The following is a 20160-nucleotide window of genomic DNA, read 5'->3' as shown; positions in this document are numbered from 1 at the left end:
TCCCATGTCATTCATGACATGTACTTAGCTTGTAAATAAAAGGCGAACGTGTTCCGTCGACCAAGGGCGTTTAGTTTACTGCAAGGACGGTTTTGCACGGGGACGGACACAACTGCATATGCAAATGTGTCCGGGCGCACACAATTGCATCATGCAGCAGCGTCCGGGCGGACACGATTGCATATGCAAAACCGTCCGGCGGACATTATTGCATTATGCAATAATGTCCCCAGGATAGTACTGCATAGAGGACATAATTGCATGCGACACCGGCAGTCTGATGATTCTGAACTACTGATGCATTTAGACCACACGCAGCGGCCATGAACTGGGACATAGTGTGAATATGAAGTGTTTCAACATAAATGTTGTGTTACGCCCAACATTTGCCAAGTCTTTATTGTAACATCACGCGACGTACGTTAAATCTTTACAAGGAGTAGCTGTGTTTCGTTCACAAACGTGACATTTTGTGACGTCACTTTACCATCAACCACGTCACGCGACGTTACTTTAAAGATACAGCCAGTTTAAGCACACCTGAACCTTGTTTGTTCAACTCCTCAGTTTCAACAGGTATACGCCCATTATTACAATAATCACTGTCAAAGTTTAGAATGCTATACGGTTATAATGAAACCATTTAAAACGGCTTTTTGGGTCAACTGAGACCTTGTTTCAATCCATGAGGGAAATCAAGCCCCCAATATGTGGATTTCCCCCAAGAAGATCGAATTGATTCGAAGGGATATGCTGCATAAAGTCTCCCTCAACCATCATTTCTATGCTCCTTCTCGAAGCCTGTGGTTGTCCTTCAGACTCGGGTGAACTTGGGTGTCCCACCACGTATGCCACTACCGTGGCGTGGTCCAACTTGCCGGGGTGGTTTCTGGAGAGTCGATAGAGGGCTTCCTTCCCGGTCGTCACGGTGCTCGAGTCCAGTTTCTCACTTTCACACGCACCCACGATACGATTTGTCGCTTCGTGGGCATCGCGTTTTTTCTCGGTTAACTTCACTACGTGGTCAAGTAGTTTAGAGCAGAGATTGGAGGCGGAAAATGGGTCCTCACTAGGGATGACCGAGTCACGGATGATTACCTCCATCGATTGCGTCATCCCAGCTTGCCTCTCCATGGGTGAGATAGCAGGCATCGACCAGGATCCAGCCTCCCAAAGGTCCTCACCAAAGATCGACTCGGCTCTGCTCTTCCTCGATTTGAAGTCGGTGTTTGCCACTGCCTTCCGCGCTATGACAGGGTCAAAGTTATCAGATACCCCATCTGATGTGAGGAATACAATGTCGCCCTCTTCGGCGGTTGTGTAGGAAAAGGTGAGGTTGGTTAGGTCTGGTTCTTCGCCAACGCATGGCCCGAGGGCACCGTCACAGAACCGAATATTCCGGTGGGTGTTGTACTCCCTAGTCGCTGTTTAGAAAGAAAACACATGTCACAATCAAAAGAATAAAGTTAAAACTTTGCACACCAGTCCAAAAGTGTTTGAAACTTGTGACATCAACCTGGGCCCAATTTCATAGAGCTGCTAAGCACACAACTTTGCTTAGCATGAACATTTCTTCCTTGATAAAAACAGGATTATCAACCAAATTTCCACGTGATTTTCAGGATAAGCAAACGATAGCTGATAACCAGTAACAAGTAATATGCAACAAATGGAAATTTGGTTGGTAACCCTGTTTTTATCAAGGAAGAAATTTCATGCTAAGCAACTTTTTGTGCTTAGCAGCGCTATAAAATTGGGCCCCGATAATACGGTTAGGCTACTTCTGAGAAGGGGTAAATCCGCAATCAAATAATACGACACACAATGTGATTACAAAACAGCGTGTTGTTTTGGCTAAAATTGAAACAAGCTGTACACTAAAAAGTCCCGGTTAAAAAAAATTCTGACCCTCAGGAAGTGTAGACTATAATTTTTATTTTGTTGAGCCTCTTGCGGCAACGTCAAACGAGACCCGCTCACCCTTTGGGAGTCAGGTCGTAGTAGAGGGCCCACAATGCACAGTGGGGCCTACTAGACCCCAAACCAAGATCGTTCATATATATCAATTCAGCTGTGGTCGCTTTGGACTTTGTGTGTAAAACTAACCGAGTAAATGAGTCTTTTGATCATTATTTAAGTCCAATGCAGACAACCAATCAGAAAGTTTCCCTCCCGGGTACCTTAACCCGACCATGGGTATAGTTTACTCGACCCATTGCACTTCTGCCCGGTTAAATTGACCAGGGGTGGACTCGATTCTACAATAAGTTAAGACTATCTCTTGAGTTAGGACAAGTTATAATTTAGGACTAACCTTAAGTATTGATTATATCTCCTAAGACTAGCCTAAAACAATAGTGCGACACGCGATCCAAGAGTATGACACAAGTGAGTTGACTAATTATTAATAACAATTTTTCTCAGCAAGTTTTTACTAACCGATTGTAACTTCCTTGACCCCGTGCTTTTGACTGCGGACGAAAGCCAGGCTGTCTCCAACACTAACTACACATACAGCCTTTTGAGATTTGGTGTCCTCTGATATAATATCAGCAACTACGGCAAGACATAGTGTTGTCAGGCAGCCATTTTGAGATAAAATACATTCTTGGGCTCTGTCCAACGAGTCCCTCATGCACTGAAATAAATTATGATGAATTGGTCAGAAAAATGCAGCGTACGAGAGCTAAATTGTGGTAAGTTGTTTGTTTTACGAAAAACATATGTTTTTATATGGGAACAGTTTTAAAAAGGACCTTAGGACAACAGTGCGGAAAGCCCACCATGTCGCTCTAAGAATATGTGCTTGAACACACAAGATTAGCAGGATGGGAGAGGGTGGCATGGTGGTGCTGAATGGGAGGAACAATGGCGGTGACTGATTAGCATTTAAAAAACAGCGACTGGGTAATGGGAATCAGGGTGACATGATGCTGAACGGGACGAACAATGACGGTGGCTTAGCGTTTAAAATCATTAAAACAGCGACTGGGATCATGGGAATCAGAACAATCATTATTGACCGAATAACTGTAAGCTAAATCATGGAGGAAGGGAAAAACCTCCATGGCTGAATATCTGGTCATTATACACGATCTCAAATAGAATTGCTTTATATGCTCACAATTTAGCATTATTATATTATTATATAGGAAATCTAGAGCAACCAGGACTGTGAGTAGAAGAAAGATACGGGCTGATCAGAAGCAGTCTGCTGAGGTGCCACTGTCCCAAGTTCGTCATGGTCACTCAGCGACAGCGACGACGACAACTGACTGTCAGTATGAATATTAACATCTTCACCCATCTGTGCCTCGCTCTTTTTCTCACCTTAAAGACATCTATTGTGGTAAACGACGTCTTCTTTGCCCGAAGTGTTACCCACATGTATTCCATGGAACCCTTGACGGCGCATCTTGCTGCCGTCCGGGCTCCCTGTCCCCATCCAACCCCGTCAGCCAGAGCCATGATGCAACTATTCGAGGTTGTACGGATTGCAAAGACGTCTGCAATCGGGTCACCTGGGGATGAGGAAGAGTGTCAAACCTCAAACTGTGGGTGCGTTCGTTTAGCTTCCCCATGGTCGACCCCGGTGTGTGGCGTTTGTTTTGTCCAGGACGAACGTGTGCAGATAATTACCCACGTTCGTCCTGGAAAAAAACACGTCACACACCGGGGTCGACACAGGGAAGCTAAACGAACGCACCCTATAAAACCATAGATCAATAAGTTAATTGCTCTATACGCTTGGCTCAAAAGTCTGAAACCGCGGATTTGTTTTGTCTGCGTGAGAGCCAAACAATGGGTCATGTAGCTCTATGGTTCAACCATGGTTCAACAGAGACAACCCGAAATCAAAATTAAATGAAGTCTAGCGTTGCAGCCCTGCAAGTTTATCAACCCTCCCCCAACAAAAACTATTGTTGACCCCCCCCCTCCCCCCTCGATGTAATGGTTACACTTTAAAATAATGATCAGTATTCGAGTATTGTTAATGAAGGCTTCGACCATGCTTCGACACAATACAATTATAAATTTTTTTAAACGGATGAATTAAAACAATAGACAGTTGAACAATGTGAATTACCTGTGCACTTGCCACTGTCTTTATCCACATATTCATAAAGAGACAATGACATTCCATACGCTTTGTTGTTTCTGGTTTTCCATCTAGCCGCAAGGCCATTGTGTTGATTGTCCACTCCTATTAAAAGACAACAAAAATACGACTTTCTTTCGGTTTGCTTATCATGGCTTCATGACATTCGAATTGGTTACCGAAGCCATTTTTAGGTATGGTGGAAACAGTGCTATGTCAAACAGGCTATGTGTTTGAGCACATTTTGTGTGCAGACATCCAATTCCAAACCAAAACAGTGTATATTCATATAGTGTCCACCACGACATCAAAAAGACCAACCAACTATAATCTTTAGAAAAGTATAAAGTTATAAACCACAAGGGAAACTGGTGGTAGGTAATTTTTTGAAATAGAATAGTTTGGGGTTTAACAAAACTCACAGCTGGCTATGAACCGACGACCTCGTAATATGGTGTTGAACAACGCCAAATTTACTGGTGGGATTTGAACCAACGACTTCATTGGTTTGTTTAATGTTAATGTTAAATCCAACATGCAAGACAAGGAATGTCGTTTAATACACAATGTTAAACACGAAACAGTTACGTACTGATTCTCTGCTTCAAAATTGTATATATAAAAAATAGGCCACTACCACTGAACAATTTTGACATCAAAATTCTCCCTTTAAAAGTATATGAATAGCAATTGGAAATTAGAAACCGGAAGATATTATAAGTAGGATGAGGTAGAATATTATGACATTGTCCGTTTAAGTTTCAGTATGTAATATCGAATAGGTCTTTTGCGTGAGGTAAACATTTACTGTACAACTAACGAATCAATCAATGCATTAAACATTGATTGATTGATAAAGACTACTGTATTTGAAAAACCCTTGTTGATTAAGCATTAGTCGTGCTGGTCGCAGTCAGTCCCGACTTTATTAATTCATGTTTGTACATACAACGTGCAATCTTGATATTTTTTTATATTAATTCAAGGTTAAAGGAACACTACATAATAGGTTTTGCTCATAAAACAGTTGCTGACAGTTAAGCACTTTATGTAATCCACCATTACATAAACTGACAAACCTGTAGAAGTTTGATATCGATCGGCCATCTGGGTCACGAGAAAAAAAAAGTGAAAAACCGATTTTTTGCATGACATTGATGCACAAAAAAAAATTGATAAAATGCTCTGAAACCTCCAAACGCAAAGTTAAATATGACGTTTCAGGCAGAAATATTCGATGTTTTCTACTATCATCATTATAAGACCGTGTAAGTTTGATGTAAATCTGTGATCTTCACGGTTTTGTTTTCTTACTCATTCTGTAACGTTCCTTTGACGATCGAGATATATTATTCAACTTTATTCTATTTAAATTCCTGGAGGTCTGTATAGGGACTGGTCTCTTTTGTGTTTCTAATGTAAAGCGCTTAGAGAATTAAGTGTTTGTTATTAGGCGCTATATAAATCGAAAGTTATTATTATTATTAATTTTTGTATTATTATTTTTAACCTCCTCTTACTGTGACAGTTAAGAAAACTTTACTCTTCATTTTTTGTTTACATTAATTGCTTTTAATTTTCCGTAACATTCTTACATATTTTCGTAATTGTGATTATATGTTTACTTATTAAAATATGTTAACTTGATTGCAGGAATGGAAACCAGTAAGTGTTTTTACTGACTTGGCTTACCCTGGGTAAATAAAGGAAATAAAAGAAAATAAAAAAAATAACTGACGTGATTTTTTTTGTCTCAATTAATAAAAGCAACTACTTAAAATCGCATTCTATATGTTTATCAGGCTGCCGGCATCATGCAGCTCTGGAGAGAAGGGGCATGTTTTTTCACCTCAAGTTTACCTCTCTAAAAACACACCCCACACACATAATGTAAAAAGAAAATAACACATGTTAACGTTTCTGATAGAAAATGTATTTCCTTGTTACTCACTTACTTAACAACCCCCCCCCCCCCCCCTTCGTAGTTGTGACAAATTTGAGAAAAACTATTGCTCATACTTATGTTTTCCTTCCAAATACATGATGTTTATACTTCAAGTCAAGAAAATTAGTAGTAAAAGAAAACCGCTTGGAGATGCCGGGGATTGAACCCGGGGCCTCACACATGCGAAGCGTGCGCTCTACCACTGAGCTACATCCCCGATTGTTCAAACTGAGGCATTCTATAGATAATATACCACGCACAGTGTATTGCACAATGATCTGGAGCGCTTGCGCGGTATGGGGGCTGTACCTCGACGGCTGTTTCATGTACGATTAGTGCATGTTCATCATCTATTTGCAAAAACGGCCGACGCACCGTGTTTATTTACTGTGTGTACACAACAATGAGCTTATCATTACAATGTACAGCACATGTACATAAGATGCATGTGTAGAGTTATACCTCATAATGCATGGAGGTAGAATTCTACCTCCATGTAGTATGATGTACAGTGGTTTCTCTCTTACTACTTAGTTTTATGTCTAAAAATTTAAAGGCAGTGGACACTATTGGTAGTTAACCTTCACAGTTGGTGTATCTCAACGTATGCATAAAATAACAAACCTGTGAAAATTTGAGCTCAATCGGTCATCAAAGTTGCGAGATAATAATGAAAGAAGAAAACACCCTTGGCACACGAAGTTGTGTGCGTTTAGATGGTAGATTTCGAGGCCTCAAGTTCTAAACTTGAGGTCTCGAAATCAAATTCGTGGAAAATTACTTCTCTCTCAACAACTATGGCACTTCAGAGGGAGCTGTTTCTCACAGTGTTTTATACCACCAACCTCTCCCCATTACTTGTCACCAAGAAAGGTTCTACTTTGAGTAATTACCAGTAGTGTCCACTGCCTTTAAGGGGAAATTGGAAACGTGTGATGTCAAAACAAGTACGAAGGGCATGCAGTTTGTTTCTTCAGCCGCTGCTGTATTCACCCAAAATTAGAAGCCTTCTTCAACACAATTAATAACAAAATAGGCGGTCTGTCAGGTTGGTTGTCAAATAAACCTTTAAACAAATTAAAGCTGATTTAGTTGGGATTTCTTATAGAGAGATAGGCCTAGACCTGTGATTGTGGAGATACATGAAAACAACCACATGATTATACACATGTACGATGTAAAGAAAATGGCCCGACTAAAATCTTGAAGCCTATTATTATTGTTTTTTCGAGACCCAACCATCACCCAACCAACAACAGCTGACGAGCCGCCAATCACAGTACAAATATACACGAGAGAGTGATCATACAGTTTTAAGTTGATGACAACAACACTGCCACTCACAGTCACATGGCGGCTCCCGATCCCCGGCTCGTGGTAGTTGTTACTTGTACCATGGATCTACCTCCATGCTAGTATCCATGGAGGGAAAAATGGTTGTACCATTGAGGAAGAAATGTACATGTACCATCCATCGACATACAAAGAACCACAGGACCATTACGATACATTTTGTGCGTGTACAGCACATACACCGTAAAACCATACACACACAATACACCCACCACGTGCATCAGAATTCTAATCTGTGGAGAGAGCAACACGTGTGTGTCGCGACGTCAGCGACAAGCATACAAAACATTGGCTGTCGAGTGAGACCTCAGTGTTGTGGCAGTGAAATCCTTATCTGTTTGTAATGATGCAGAAGTTCATGAGGCCAGACCAAGCGGCACACGGGTTATAATACTTATGAGAGAGGGTTTTGGTTTGAAAGTGGGGATTTAACGTGCATAATTAGGCCTACACACCAAACTGAGTGAATCAAGTTTAGTTGCTGGGGACAGGATACCCCCCCCCCCTTCGATAATTTCTTAAAGGTTTTTTTAATACTAGTGTCTACTTTCGTTGATTTATTTCCAGAATTTGTGTCCCTTTTTTGTTGCAATAAAATTGCTTTGATCTTTAACCGAAGTAAGTCCCGCTGCAGTGTGCATCCTGCTGTTCCAGATAGGCTGTCACCGTCCTGGTGAACTAAGACCTTCACCGTAAAAGGTGCTAACCGTAAAATCACTGAGCCATGTCGTGCATCGAATTACAAATTGACATTAACAAAAACAATCAGCACACCAGTACGTGTGCATGCGGCACCACTCAGACAGTCAAGTGACGAATTAAACCGGGATAAACAATGACCGCAGCTTCAGCGAAACACAGCAGCTGTTGTGTGACAAAAACCAATACAGAATTAAGTCCTGCGTTCAAACAAATCAAATTGGGTAATCCATTGTATCCCCGTGTTGACAACTTGGTCAGTAACCTTACACTCTGACAGTTACCGCCCCTCTGATAACCACGTGCACTAACCAACACTCACTAGACATGGTAGACCTACAGGCGTCAGTAATGATGTTCAAGCCTCCATAGAGGATCGAAAGAAGAGCTTCCTCCATGCCCTGACCATGTACAGCTCCGAAGGCCTCCAAGCATGGCGGACTGGAACCTGCTGCTGCCCCGATGGTCATCTCTGGTAAGTTTCTTTCTTACTTTCTTCTTCATCACTGTTTTACTTCCATTTGCTTTGGGATTAACAATTAATTTTATTTACCCTCTCGAAAGATGAGGGTATAAGGGGGGGGGGAAGAAATCTTATTATTATTGACAACTCAGTTGGTTTAATCATGGAGGAATAAAATTTCTCCATGGTTTAATCATGGTTCAATCCTGATAAATTCAACAGGCTTTCAACAAACCGCTGACGATCTTCCTTGCGCGGTGTGCATGAAGTTAGTTATAGCATAGAGCAAGGTTATAGGATTACTTTTATACAAGTTTTGTCTAATTATTCGGATAGTTAGGCTACGCCTATATACTTTCACTGAGTGAGCTTGTGGAGTATTGAATCATGAATGTGTTCTCCCTATTGGTGGAGTTTTGAATCATATAGAGAGTTTGGATCCTTGTTCAGTTCATATAAGCATTTTACAAGAGACGGACTTCTTGTTTGCAACTAGCACTGGCCGCTGTGGAATGTCCTTCCCACACCGGGGAATTCGCTCTAAGAAGTATGTGGGGAAAAGCATGGGTAAAGTAACCAAGACTCCAGATATCATGTGATCTCCTTCATGATCTGATGGCCTGGACAACTTGGTCTGAAAATAGAGTCCGTATTGAAGGCAGTGGACACTACTGGTATTATTAGCAAAACCTTGTACTTGGTAACGAGTGTTGGGCCGGAGCTGTTGATAGTACAAAACTTTGTGAGAAACGGCTCCCTCTGAAGTAACGTAGTTTTCGAGACAGAATTATTTTTCCACGAGTTGGATTCCGACACCTCAGATATAATACAGAATTTTAGGTCTCGAAATCAAGCATCTGACGAAATCACACAACTTTATGTGGCAAGGGTGTTTTTTCTTTCATAATTATCTTGCAACTTCGACGACCAATTGAGCTGAAACTTTCACAAGTCTGTTATGTTTATAATATGTAAATTATGTTGAGATACACCAAGTGAGAAGACTGGTTTTTGACAATAGTGTCCAGTGTCTTTGACGACTGGAGTGGGGCAAGTGCCAAAATGGCGGCATTAAGCCGGTCTGGTTGTTTATCTACAGATTTTGAGTCCCCAACTCCAAGCTCATCAGAACTCTTGTACCCCCCCCCCCCCCCCATTAAGTAAAAGAAGGAAACACAAGTTTATATCGATTACTTAAAATCCCATGACAAAAGTGATACAATATTCCACGCATCAGTCGAACGAATGTTAATGAAGGAAAACTTGCGTGCACGCTATCAGACTTAGAGCCAACACGCTCACTCGTGAATGTGTTTATAATAGCAACATGTTTCTTTGTCCTCAGACAACCAAATTGTATTACATGGATTGTATGGTCACTGAATAGTAAAGCACAATTCCTGTATAACTTCATTCGTGTTAGTTCTGTCCATGAACCGTATTTAAAATAATTGGTAAATTTATGACCAAAAAGGAAAGCCATGAATTGATCTTTGGAGAACTTTGTGTGTAATAGGGCAAGGGACCACGGAGCTGCTAAAGGAGAAAAAGTAGCTAAGCATAACAAAGTCATACTTACAAGAATCAGGTCACCAGCAAAAATCAAATTTTCATGCACAATTATTTTTGACCAGTGTGTGTGCAGCTCATTTTTGCTAAGAACACATTATTATTTGTAAGCAAATTGTGTGCTTAAGCAGCCCTATGAAATAGGTTTTATATGGGTTTAAAATAATTGATCACTAATAGTTAGTGTTAACACCAAATACTTACGATTGCAGTTGTCATTCTTCTGCACGCCGTTTCCATGGGGATCTGTGGATGATGACGTCACTGCATGGCCATTGCCAACGTGGTTACTACCATTGTTGGTGAGCCCTCCATCTGGGCCGGAGTATGATGCAAGAATGTCTCGATTGAAGGGGGCCAGTTTCTTGCGAGGGAGCTCGTTGTAACTTTTCCCGGAGGAGTAAATGCGAGGTAAGTCGGGGGAAAAGGACAGCCGAATTCTGGAAACAGAGAATGATTTTTTATTAGTTTTTTTTTTTTTCGTTTCGATTTTTAATGATCGTTACTGCAAATAAGATATTTCAAGGCACTGGACATTATTTCTAAAAATAATTGTTATCATAAAAACTTACATGGTCACGAGCAATGTAGAGCTAGTTGACAAATTATATTATGAGAAACGGCTCTATCTGAAGTAACGTACTACTTGTATGTAGTTTCTGAGAAAGCGGTAATTTATCACTCAAAATAAAATAACAATAAAAGACTTCAGCTGAAGCCTTTTTATTATATATCTTAAAGCACACGAAGTCTAGCAACAAGGATATTTTTTCTGCCATTATTCTCTTGCGAAGTCGGTTACAAATTAAGCCCAACTTTTCACAGGTTTATTATTTTGTGCATAATGTTGGGTTGATACACCAGGTGAAAATACTGGTCTTTGACAATTATTTCCAATTGTGTCCAGTGCCTTTAATGACGGTATACGGGCGTTAAAAACTAATCGAACTAACACACTAAATGTTCTGGAAGTCGAGTTGTATTCGTTCAAACCTATAGGCCTTCACAACGAAACAATTAGGACCGATAAACATGGTTTAACAATGCCAGGATTTTGTGGTGGTGGACATTGAGGGCGCTATTTACGTTTAGCGGTAGACACCTCGTTGGAGACAAACCACGCAGATCGTGGACACCGTGCAATTGAGATGGCGCCCTCACTGTTTTGTTCAGTTTCACGAATCTTTTGGAATCTCGCCCTGACAAATCTTTAAGTTTCACCAAAATACTATGGCTATTGTTTTGCTAAGTACACAACAAAGACCATGCCTATGCAATATTTATTCTCAACAATTATTTTAGGCATTTAGTTTCAACAACTTTTTCATAGAAAATTTGCCCTGTTTGGTGTTTCTTTGCCGCACATGTCTGGCGATGGTTTTTAGACGAATTGAACCTATAAGTTAATGCAAGCTGAGATAATCCGGGAAGTTTACAGAAGGTAACACAAGATAATTATACGAACTGTTCAATAATGATTTTGGGTTAAATCACATTCCATCCATCATTTTCTTCATCCAGTGAGAGGAATGTAAGAAAAACCAAGAAGTTATTGTTTTGATAATTGTAAAAAACAAATAACCAAAATAACCTGACAGCTTTGTTTTTCCTTTTGTTTTTCTTTCAGCAAGATGTTTAGAGAGTGGGAGCAGCTTGGTGTATCGGATCCAAGGAGATCAGGTAAGTTGAAAAATCTGGTTTTCTATTTTTTTTTTTTTTTTTTAGATTCTGTTTGCATTATTTTAATTTGCATTCAGACTGTCTCACACTGTTATAAACTGTTAAATTCTGTTTCGTTAATGTCTACAATGTGTGTATTTGTTGTAAACCAAAGTGAAACAGTTTAGAAAACAATGTGTGTTATGTTTTTGTCTACTCTTCGTTTTAGTTTAATTTGACTTCTGAATTCTAAGCGAAAGTCACATAGTAAAAATAATAATGTTGTTGTTTGTTTTTATACAAGTTTGCCCTGATCAAGGCAAAAAATCAACTCAAGGTAGGGACTTACTTAAATTTATGATAACTTGTTTTCAAAAGTTGAGTGTTTAGGTTCATCTTGTAGGCGGGAAGGGAGAAAGTTGAGGAGTTCAAGCTGGTCACATGAGATCAAGGCCTCAAAGGAAATCAGAGGTGAGTTAAAAATATTTGCTGACCATTCTGTTCAGATTATTTAGAGATAGATTGGTTCAATTTGAGTTTTAATGTTCCAGATTGTTTCAGACTGTTCAATATTTTCGGAATGTTTTTAAATGTTCTACAATGGTTCGTATTTGCAGTGTTGGTTAATAGCTTCATTCATTGTTTCGAATTTTATCATGACGACACAGTCAGTTTGAAAGTGTTAATCAATTCTGAATCTTCGTTTTAAATTTTTTTAACCAGTCAATAATTGCGAGAGAAAGTTTAACTTATCAAAAATGCTTGAATGATAACATGTTTAACTGATCTCTTTCAACGGTGGAAAACTCAGAGCAATAGAAGTGTTTACATGTCTTTGTCTTTATCACCTATTTGATACAAACACAGAGTCTTCAGTGACACGGACAAGCTCACATGATATATCTAAAGGTAAGAGTAAGCAAAGAATAAGTCTGGATTGTGAATTCAGACTTTCGATAATGACTGTTGTCTTATTCTTTGTACATGACAAAAAGTTGGCAGAGTGTAAAATGAAGAGATGGCAACATAGCAGCCCTGCTTGATGTTAAAGCACCAGCTATTCAGCAGAGACTGATAGTTAAAGAGGAATACCTCTGTGCTTGAGTCTGCACAAGAGGTTTTGGTTTGGATGGGAGACCCAGAGTTCAACAGAAAGCAGTTAAACACTAAAATGAAGAGATGGCAACATTATAGCAGCCCTGCTTGATGTTAAAGCACCAGCTATCCCTTCAGAAGAGGCTGAAAGTTAAGAAGAATACCTCAGTGCTTGTGAATCTGCACAAAGAGAGGTTGTGGTTTGGATGGGAGACACAGAGTTCAATATAAAGCTAACATGCCTGATGTTAAGCACCTTGACAGGCAAGATGAGACAAGTGCCTGGCAATCAAGAAGAGGCTGACAGTCAATAATGATACACAAGTGCCTGGCAAGGTATTCAAGAAGAGAATTACAATCAAGAGGAATGTCTTCTCTGGCCTAACTGTAAGACAGGAGTTTAACAACAACCTAAGGTGAGTTCAATGCATGCTTTCTTTAACATGATTGAGATACTTTGTGGTGTTGATGCCTTCATTTGCAACCGAGTCACTCTGCTGCAAGCTTCTGCAAGATCTACATGCTGTCAGCAGACTGCTGTTTGTTGGCATGTGCTTAATTATGCACACAAACTGCTGTACACACACAATGTGTGAATAACCACAACGCATGCGTGGTGGCTATTGATAATGTGAAGCTTCCTTTAGTGCCATAACCTTTGTGTTTCCTCATTCAACCGGCGGTGTGCGTGTGTGTGTGTGTGCATTGACTGTGCTACTGCATGCAGTGTAATAAGCAAAATGTGAATGTTTGTTATATTTAGACGTAATGCAACAAATAATTTAACATAAGTGTACTATTTTACCAACCTTGGAAGCTCATAAATTAATTATTAAAAAAACATTTGTTAAGAGTACATCTCTGTGAGTAGTTTGAACTAAAATGGTTTTAATGGATAGCTTTTAGGGCTATTTTAAAGGTTGTGTGTATTTTGTACAGACGAAGCAATGTTTTGGTGACTCTAAGCTAACTGCTCTATATAACTAGGAGGTGTTAACTAGTTAGTCGTGCTAGCTTCGGCTGCACATATACTAAAATTGGAACGATACAGAGAAGATTAGCATGGCCCCTGCGCAAGGATGACACGCAAAATCGTGAAGCGTTCCATATTTTTTCATATTTTTCAAAAAAAAAAAAAAAAAAAAAAAGTTTTTTTTTTTTTTTTTTTTTTTTGGTTTTTAATCTTGAGTAGGCCTTTCTACCTTAGGAGGCCATTGGTTGCCTAGATCTCACAGAACTAAATTAGAGTGACTATATTCCATACCTCCCCCCCTTTAAAAAAATGTACACAAACCGTTATTTAAAAAAAAGTTACATGTACTTAAAAAAGAAAATCGAGAAAATGTTCACATCAAATTAACAGTTTGATCTTTGTAAATCTAGTTTCTTGAAAAAAAAAAAAAACAATGGACTTCATAATGGAGGCCAACAGGGAGCCTTGGTGCCTAACAGGACACCGTTAACCCCCCCCCCCCCCCCTTAAAAATATTAAACAAACAAAAAGTATGAGAGAAAAACAGAGAGAGAGAGAGAAATAAGTTTTAAAAGAAAAAAGAAAAAAAATGTAATTTATGTTTTTTGGCTGATCCATCCACGAGTTGAATGTTGGCCTAATAATAATAATAATAATAATAATATTAATAATAATAATAATAATATCAGAGTCCAGCATTCTCCAGAAGACGATCAGAGCATACTGATCGAAACGTCGAGTTAATCCAACGGTTCTTTTCAGAACCACCCCAACTCATTTAGAGATTGTTATTACATGGTGTTACCGCAAACTCTTCTATATCTTATTTCCACCATGCAAAGTTTCAAATCCTAATTATATTCTTATAAAGGCCTATAGCACATTCGACAATAACATGCTCATTAACGCCGTTATTGAATCGTTGATGATGAAACATCATGCAGTACAAATGGCATAGCTGTTTCAGTTTATGCTGTTGATTTGATCGAACTGAATTTATTTGTAGAAAACAAATACAGGGTATATAAACAAAATACATTTACTTGGGGGTTCCGACATAAATTGAGTCGAAGTCAGAAGGACGTCTCGACCACATTACCAACTTCCATCCATCTAGCCACTTAATATTTAATGCTTGTCATATGCTGAGATTCACCAAGACTTCTGTTTGACAATATTTAATTTTTGTTGGAATATACAGTAATTATCTTCCCCTCGGCAGGTAAACACATTCTCCTGAGATCACAGTCCATCACATCACCCAGAAAATTATTCATATTATTGTTATTATTATGACTCGTAATTATATGCGAAAGTATGTTTTTACCTCACTGGGCCTGTACCATTCAGTCTCGTGCATGTGAAATAGCTGTGTGCCGTTGTGTTTTTCTTCTTCTTCTTCATACATGTACACCACAAGTTCTTCCCAAAGCCATCAGGACCATCATAGACCTTATCGCAGACTGTTGAATGAGGTGCATTGTGGGATAGATATGGATCAAATTTGGATACCAGCAAGACCACAATGCACCTAATTCCAAGCTTTACGCGCGCGCCCCGGTATTTGCGAAAAGGTCTATGGATACTCAGACTATGATGATACTCATCATGGTAACTTAGAGGCAGTGGACACTATTGGTAATTACTCAAAATAGTTATCATCATAAAACCTTTCTTGATTACGAGTAATGGGGAGAGGTTGATAGTATAAAACATTATGAGAAACAGCTCCCTCTGAAGTAATGTAGTTTTCGAGAAAGAAGTAATTTTCCACGAATTTGATTTCGACACCTCATGTTTGATAGAATTTGAGGTCGCGAAATCAAGCATCAGAAAGCACACAACTTCGTGTAACAAGGGTGTTTTTTCTTTCATTATTATCTCGCAACTTCGACGACCGATTGAGCTCAAATTTTCACAGGGGTGTTTTATTTTAGGCATATGTTGAGATACACCAACTGTGACGACTAGTCTTTGACAATTACCAATAGTGTCCACTGTCTTTAAAGACAGTGGACACAACCGGCGATGTACCTACTCTCTCATTTTGATGCTTACCCTGTGTTTGATTACTGACCATTACCCCGAAGGTTCCCCATACTACGGGCCAGAAGATCCCATGTTGACCATTATCGGTAAACATGTAAGGTAAACATGTAAACAATGTTCTACGCAATCATGTAATGTGTGACGTCATTTCTAAGTCAAGGCCTCACTCCCAACTTGATCCTTCCTCACTTCGACAACTCTCATTTAACTTTACTTTCTAAATCAGCGTAAAGTTTGCACCAAGCTCCTGAACTCCTAAAATCATTTTAATATACACATGTATTGCTAAATGTCCTGGTCTTAAATGTATGTAAATGTATTCAAACTGTTTGTACATTTCTGGCAGGCCCTTGTTTTGTGATTTTGTTATCAAATGTTCTCTATGTATTTTCTATTGTAAAGCTTTTTAATAATTATTGCAATATTTTTAATGATTGTAAATTATGTCGCAATTCAGCGGTATGCTGCGATGGCATTTTTTTTTTCAAATAAATAAACCATATTAAAGAGACTCATCCTCACATTACTTGAGAGAGCACCTCTGTATTATTTGTGTCATGTTTGGGATCCACTTCCCGAAAAAGAAAATCACAGTTGATTGGGATAAAGAGATGACCTTAGTAAGGGTCTACCCCCATTAAGGCTGGCTCGGTTGTCTCTTCCCTATATAAACGTCACCTCTGTGGCCCTGATTCGAACACAGGACTGAAGCCTGGAATGTCGCTTGAGTTTTCTGAACTCAAGAGACTGAACTGGGTACGTGGGTTTTCGTTGGGGTTTTCCTCCCATATCAAAAGCTGACATTCCTTCACCATCTTTAAACCTGTATCTTCAAACCTACGGGTTACAGTGCTAGTAACGTTTGTGAATCTCTTGGTTTACAGGTAATTAAATTATAAATTGTTTTTTTCCCCATACATCAATAACACATGGCATTCTTCTTTTTTCCCCATACATCAATAACACATGGCATTCTTCTTCTTTAGCTTAAAACATGATCCTTCAGGTCTAAGACTACAATGCTAGTAACGTTTGGGGATCCCTTGGCTTCTAGAGAGATTACATTATAATAACCCCATTTCTGTATTATAAATTGGGTATCAAAACGGTAGCATTCGTGCCTCCAAAAAGAAAGTTGACTTACTTGAGTTTGTCTAACAATCCACGGCTCATTCCAGTATGGGATGGCGGTATGTTGCGCCTTCTTGTGGGATCTGACAGGCTCAGCCGTCTCCCGTTGCTGTCACTCCCTCCTCCTTGTTGTGGCCGTACCTTGACCACTTGCTCAGCAGCGGTCGTCTTGGATCTTGCCTCGCCGGCTACGGAGTTGGATCGTCTTCTACGGAAAAGTCCGGTAAAGAACTGACCGTGTCCTGCCATTTTCTGTTGAGACGGGACTGTGGCAGTCTGTTCAAAGGTAACACCAAAAATGGTAAATGCAAAGTTATTTTAAGGTTATAGAAGAGTTTGCGGTAACACCATGTAATAACTACAATGTATCTCTAAATGAGTTGGGGTGGTTCTGAAAAGAACCGTTGGAGTTAATAAACCAACGGTTCTTTCAGAACCACCGCAACTCGTTTAGAGATTGTTATTACATGGTGTTACCGCAAACTTCTGAAAAGAACCGTTGGAGTTAATAAACCAACGGTTCTTTTCAGAACCACCGCAACTCATTTAGAGATTGTTATTAGATGGTGTTACCGCAAACTCTTTTATATCTCATTTCCACCATGCAAAGTTTCAAATCCTACTTATTTTAAGGTTTGTGAATTTCTATTGTGTAATTTGCCCGTGACGGAACCCATGAGGTAATGATTGTAAAGTTCAATCTCAGTAAAATTCTTCCCCAAAGTGAGCATTGTGTAGAATCTGAATGCTTGAATATTTACCTATTGGTTATTGTTACCACAATGTGTGACGTGCAAAGACCTGATTACTGCTATGAATAGACTGTGTACAGCAGCGGTACTTGGTAGAACCCCTCCCCCGTTAAAGGCAGTGGACACTATTGGTAATTGTCAAAGACTAGCCTTCACAGTTGGTGTATCTCAACATATGCATAAAATAACAAACCTGTGAAAAATTGAGCTCAATCGGTAATCGAATTGCGAGGTAATAATGAAAGAAGAAAAAAACCCTTGTCACACGAAGTTGTGTGCGTTTAGATGGTTGATTTCGAGACCTCAAGTTCTAAACTTGAGGTCTCGAAATCAAATTCGTGGAAAATTACTTCTTTCTCAAAAACTATGGCACTTCAGAGGGAGCCGTTTCTCACAATGTTTTATACCATCAACCTCTCCCCATTACTCGTCACCAAGAAAGGTTTTATGCCAATCATTATTTTGAGTAATTACCAATAGTGTTCACTGCCTTTAAGGACCATGCAGCCACACTGCTTTCTCCACCCAACAAACAATATTAAACTTTAAAAAGGTACCAATTATGGTTGTTCAGACCAAAGCCATGTGCCTATAAGCTCAACCTCCCAGCCCACCCACATAAAAATGTTTACTTACGCCACTGTTTTTTTCTCCGGTGCACACCATTCTCAGAAAACCGATAACACCATCGGGCTACATTGTTTTCACTGTGAGCACAAAACATGTATAGCCCCCTTTTTGCGACGCGGTTATTTTGTAGTTTGAGCGACAATACGTTCACTTCTGTTGAAGTATGTTGCTTTTATATCTTATGTCACTTTCACTGTTCCCATTGTTTCTCTATTCCGATTTTTCCCATTCAGTCTCATTTCGAATCTAACACAGAACCCTGTTTGTCTATAACATTCAAAACTATCTCAATTCGTATAAGAGACGTTACATTTGCATCGGGGAAAGGATGTTAATTTTGGTTTTTACCCATACACCGATGTGTGTTAGCACTGTATACTCGGTACTCTCCCGCGTCCTGTGAACAAATATCACAGGCATGTTACTCGGGTGGGATTCTAACCCACGACCCTTGCATTCTAGAGCAATTCTTATTGTGTATTAATGCTTCAGAATTATGTAGTTTGTATTCTGGCGTACTTTGAGAATGTCCTGGATAAATAATAATATGGATCGAATTGATGTGAGCACCTTTATTAATTTTGATGAGCAGTATCCCATGGTTACCTCATATCGATCGATCACAGGCATCAGAAAACTGGTCTTCCAAAATAATCTGTTGTGCCCTTTTTGAGATCTCTCAATTTAGATATACATGTACATGTATTCAACAAATCACATTGTGAAGAGCTGCCACCTAATGTTTTTACACACGTGGTCAATATAATGTAGCAACCATGGAATTAGTCTTGTAAATTAAGTTTTAAAAACTCACCTGTTGTGTGCACCCATACACTGTTGTTTGACAGAGGATACGTAATTACCAGGATCACAGTGAAGCCGATATATAGGCAATGCAGTAGTTGTAGGCAGCTGCACACAAATAGTATAGTTCCTTTTTCATGAAGAAGAGAGTCCCCCTTGAAGACCCCTCAAACAAATCAGTTGACATGAGGACCGCCGAACCGAATCATTTTCCTGTTGCAGGATTTCCCCACAACGTACGACACGAACGAGTTGTGCTTTTAGTTGTGGTACAACATAAAACAGCAACGATTGAAATATTGTAAATATAACCGAGTTTATCGCAATCGTTAGTCAGGGGTTAAAGAGCTAAGATTATAAAGTTACTATCTTGATGGTTTGATTGGTGATCAGGTATTCAAAGGGAACAAAGTGCAAGTCTGTTACGAACAGGTAGTTAATACAAAAAGCAACAAAATTGATATTTGTTGTCGAATCTAAAAGTAAAACCCAACACTTGGCCTATGTGTTTGACATGACTTGTACATCCGTGTAATGGGAAAATACATGTATTGGATTGTACAATACCTTGTTTCACCATTCAACGATCAACTTGGCGAATGTCATGTTTTTGTAAGGCACACCGAAGCATAACCAAAACGACGGACTTGCATTCAAGGAGCTGAACGTTTGTGCCTAAAACAAACGTACATGTAACACTGTGGCAGTGGTTTGATTTAGAACGGGGAAATACTTGAATGGAAACTAGAAAGTACTTGAGGACATTAGTTGGATTTACAAACTGATGTCATTATTTTGAGGATTTAATTTGGGATCTGCATTCAAACATACAGTCTGCCTCAAAGGAAGTATGTAGTTGAACGTTATTGATGACTTTACTTTAATATCATAACGTTGTACAGTATTGCGGTGTCAATGGTAACTTGACACAATGGCGTG

The 20160-nt window shown here is 39.4% G+C and overlaps 1 protein-coding gene and 2 non-coding genes across 3 annotated transcripts; 1 reads left to right on the top strand and 2 right to left on the bottom strand.

Annotated features, from left to right (window-relative positions):
• Positions 1-213: 213 nt before the first annotated feature.
• Positions 214-19794, bottom strand: LOC117298051 (PP2C-like domain-containing protein CG9801). Its single transcript, XM_033781279.1, has 7 exons — positions 19232-19794; positions 17049-17311; positions 10333-10568; positions 4088-4204; positions 3331-3521; positions 2440-2638; positions 214-1424 (listed from the first exon to the last, which is right to left on the bottom strand). The coding sequence occupies exons 2-7, from the start codon at positions 17282-17284 to the stop codon at positions 679-681; spliced, it is 1725 nt and encodes a 574-aa protein (XP_033637170.1). The 5' UTR covers positions 17285-17311; positions 19232-19794; the 3' UTR covers positions 214-678.
• Trnaa-cgc lies at positions 6190-6261 on the bottom strand. Its single transcript has one exon. It is a non-coding gene; the product is annotated as a tRNA-Ala (tRNA).
• LOC117298097 lies at positions 13890-13996 on the top strand. Its single transcript, XR_004519949.1, has one exon. It is a non-coding gene; the product is annotated as a U6 spliceosomal RNA (small nuclear RNA).
• Positions 19795-20160: the final 366 nt, after the last annotated feature.

Source organism: Asterias rubens, chromosome 12 (genome assembly GCF_902459465.1).
Source record: "Asterias rubens chromosome 12, eAstRub1.3, whole genome shotgun sequence".
Lineage (NCBI taxonomy): Eukaryota > Metazoa > Echinodermata > Asteroidea > Forcipulatida > Asteriidae > Asterias > Asterias rubens.
This window is presented reverse-complemented; position numbering and strand designations above follow the sequence as displayed.

What these genes read in the sequence shown, in the direction of transcription:
- LOC117298051 (XM_033781279.1), bottom strand. Translation starts at nt 17,284, where the DNA reads ATGGCAGGACACGGTCAGTTCTTTACCGGACTTTTCCGTAGAAGACGA. An exon ending in GGATTGTTAGACAAACTCAA is followed by an intron (nt 10,569 to 17,048) that starts GTAAGTCAACTT and finishes CTCTGTTTCCAG; the next exon opens with AATTCGGCTGTCCTTTTCCC. An exon ending in GGTCAAGGAAGTTACAATCG is followed by an intron (nt 1,425 to 2,439) that starts GTTAGTAAAAAC and finishes CTTTCTAAACAG; the next exon opens with CGACTAGGGAGTACAACACC.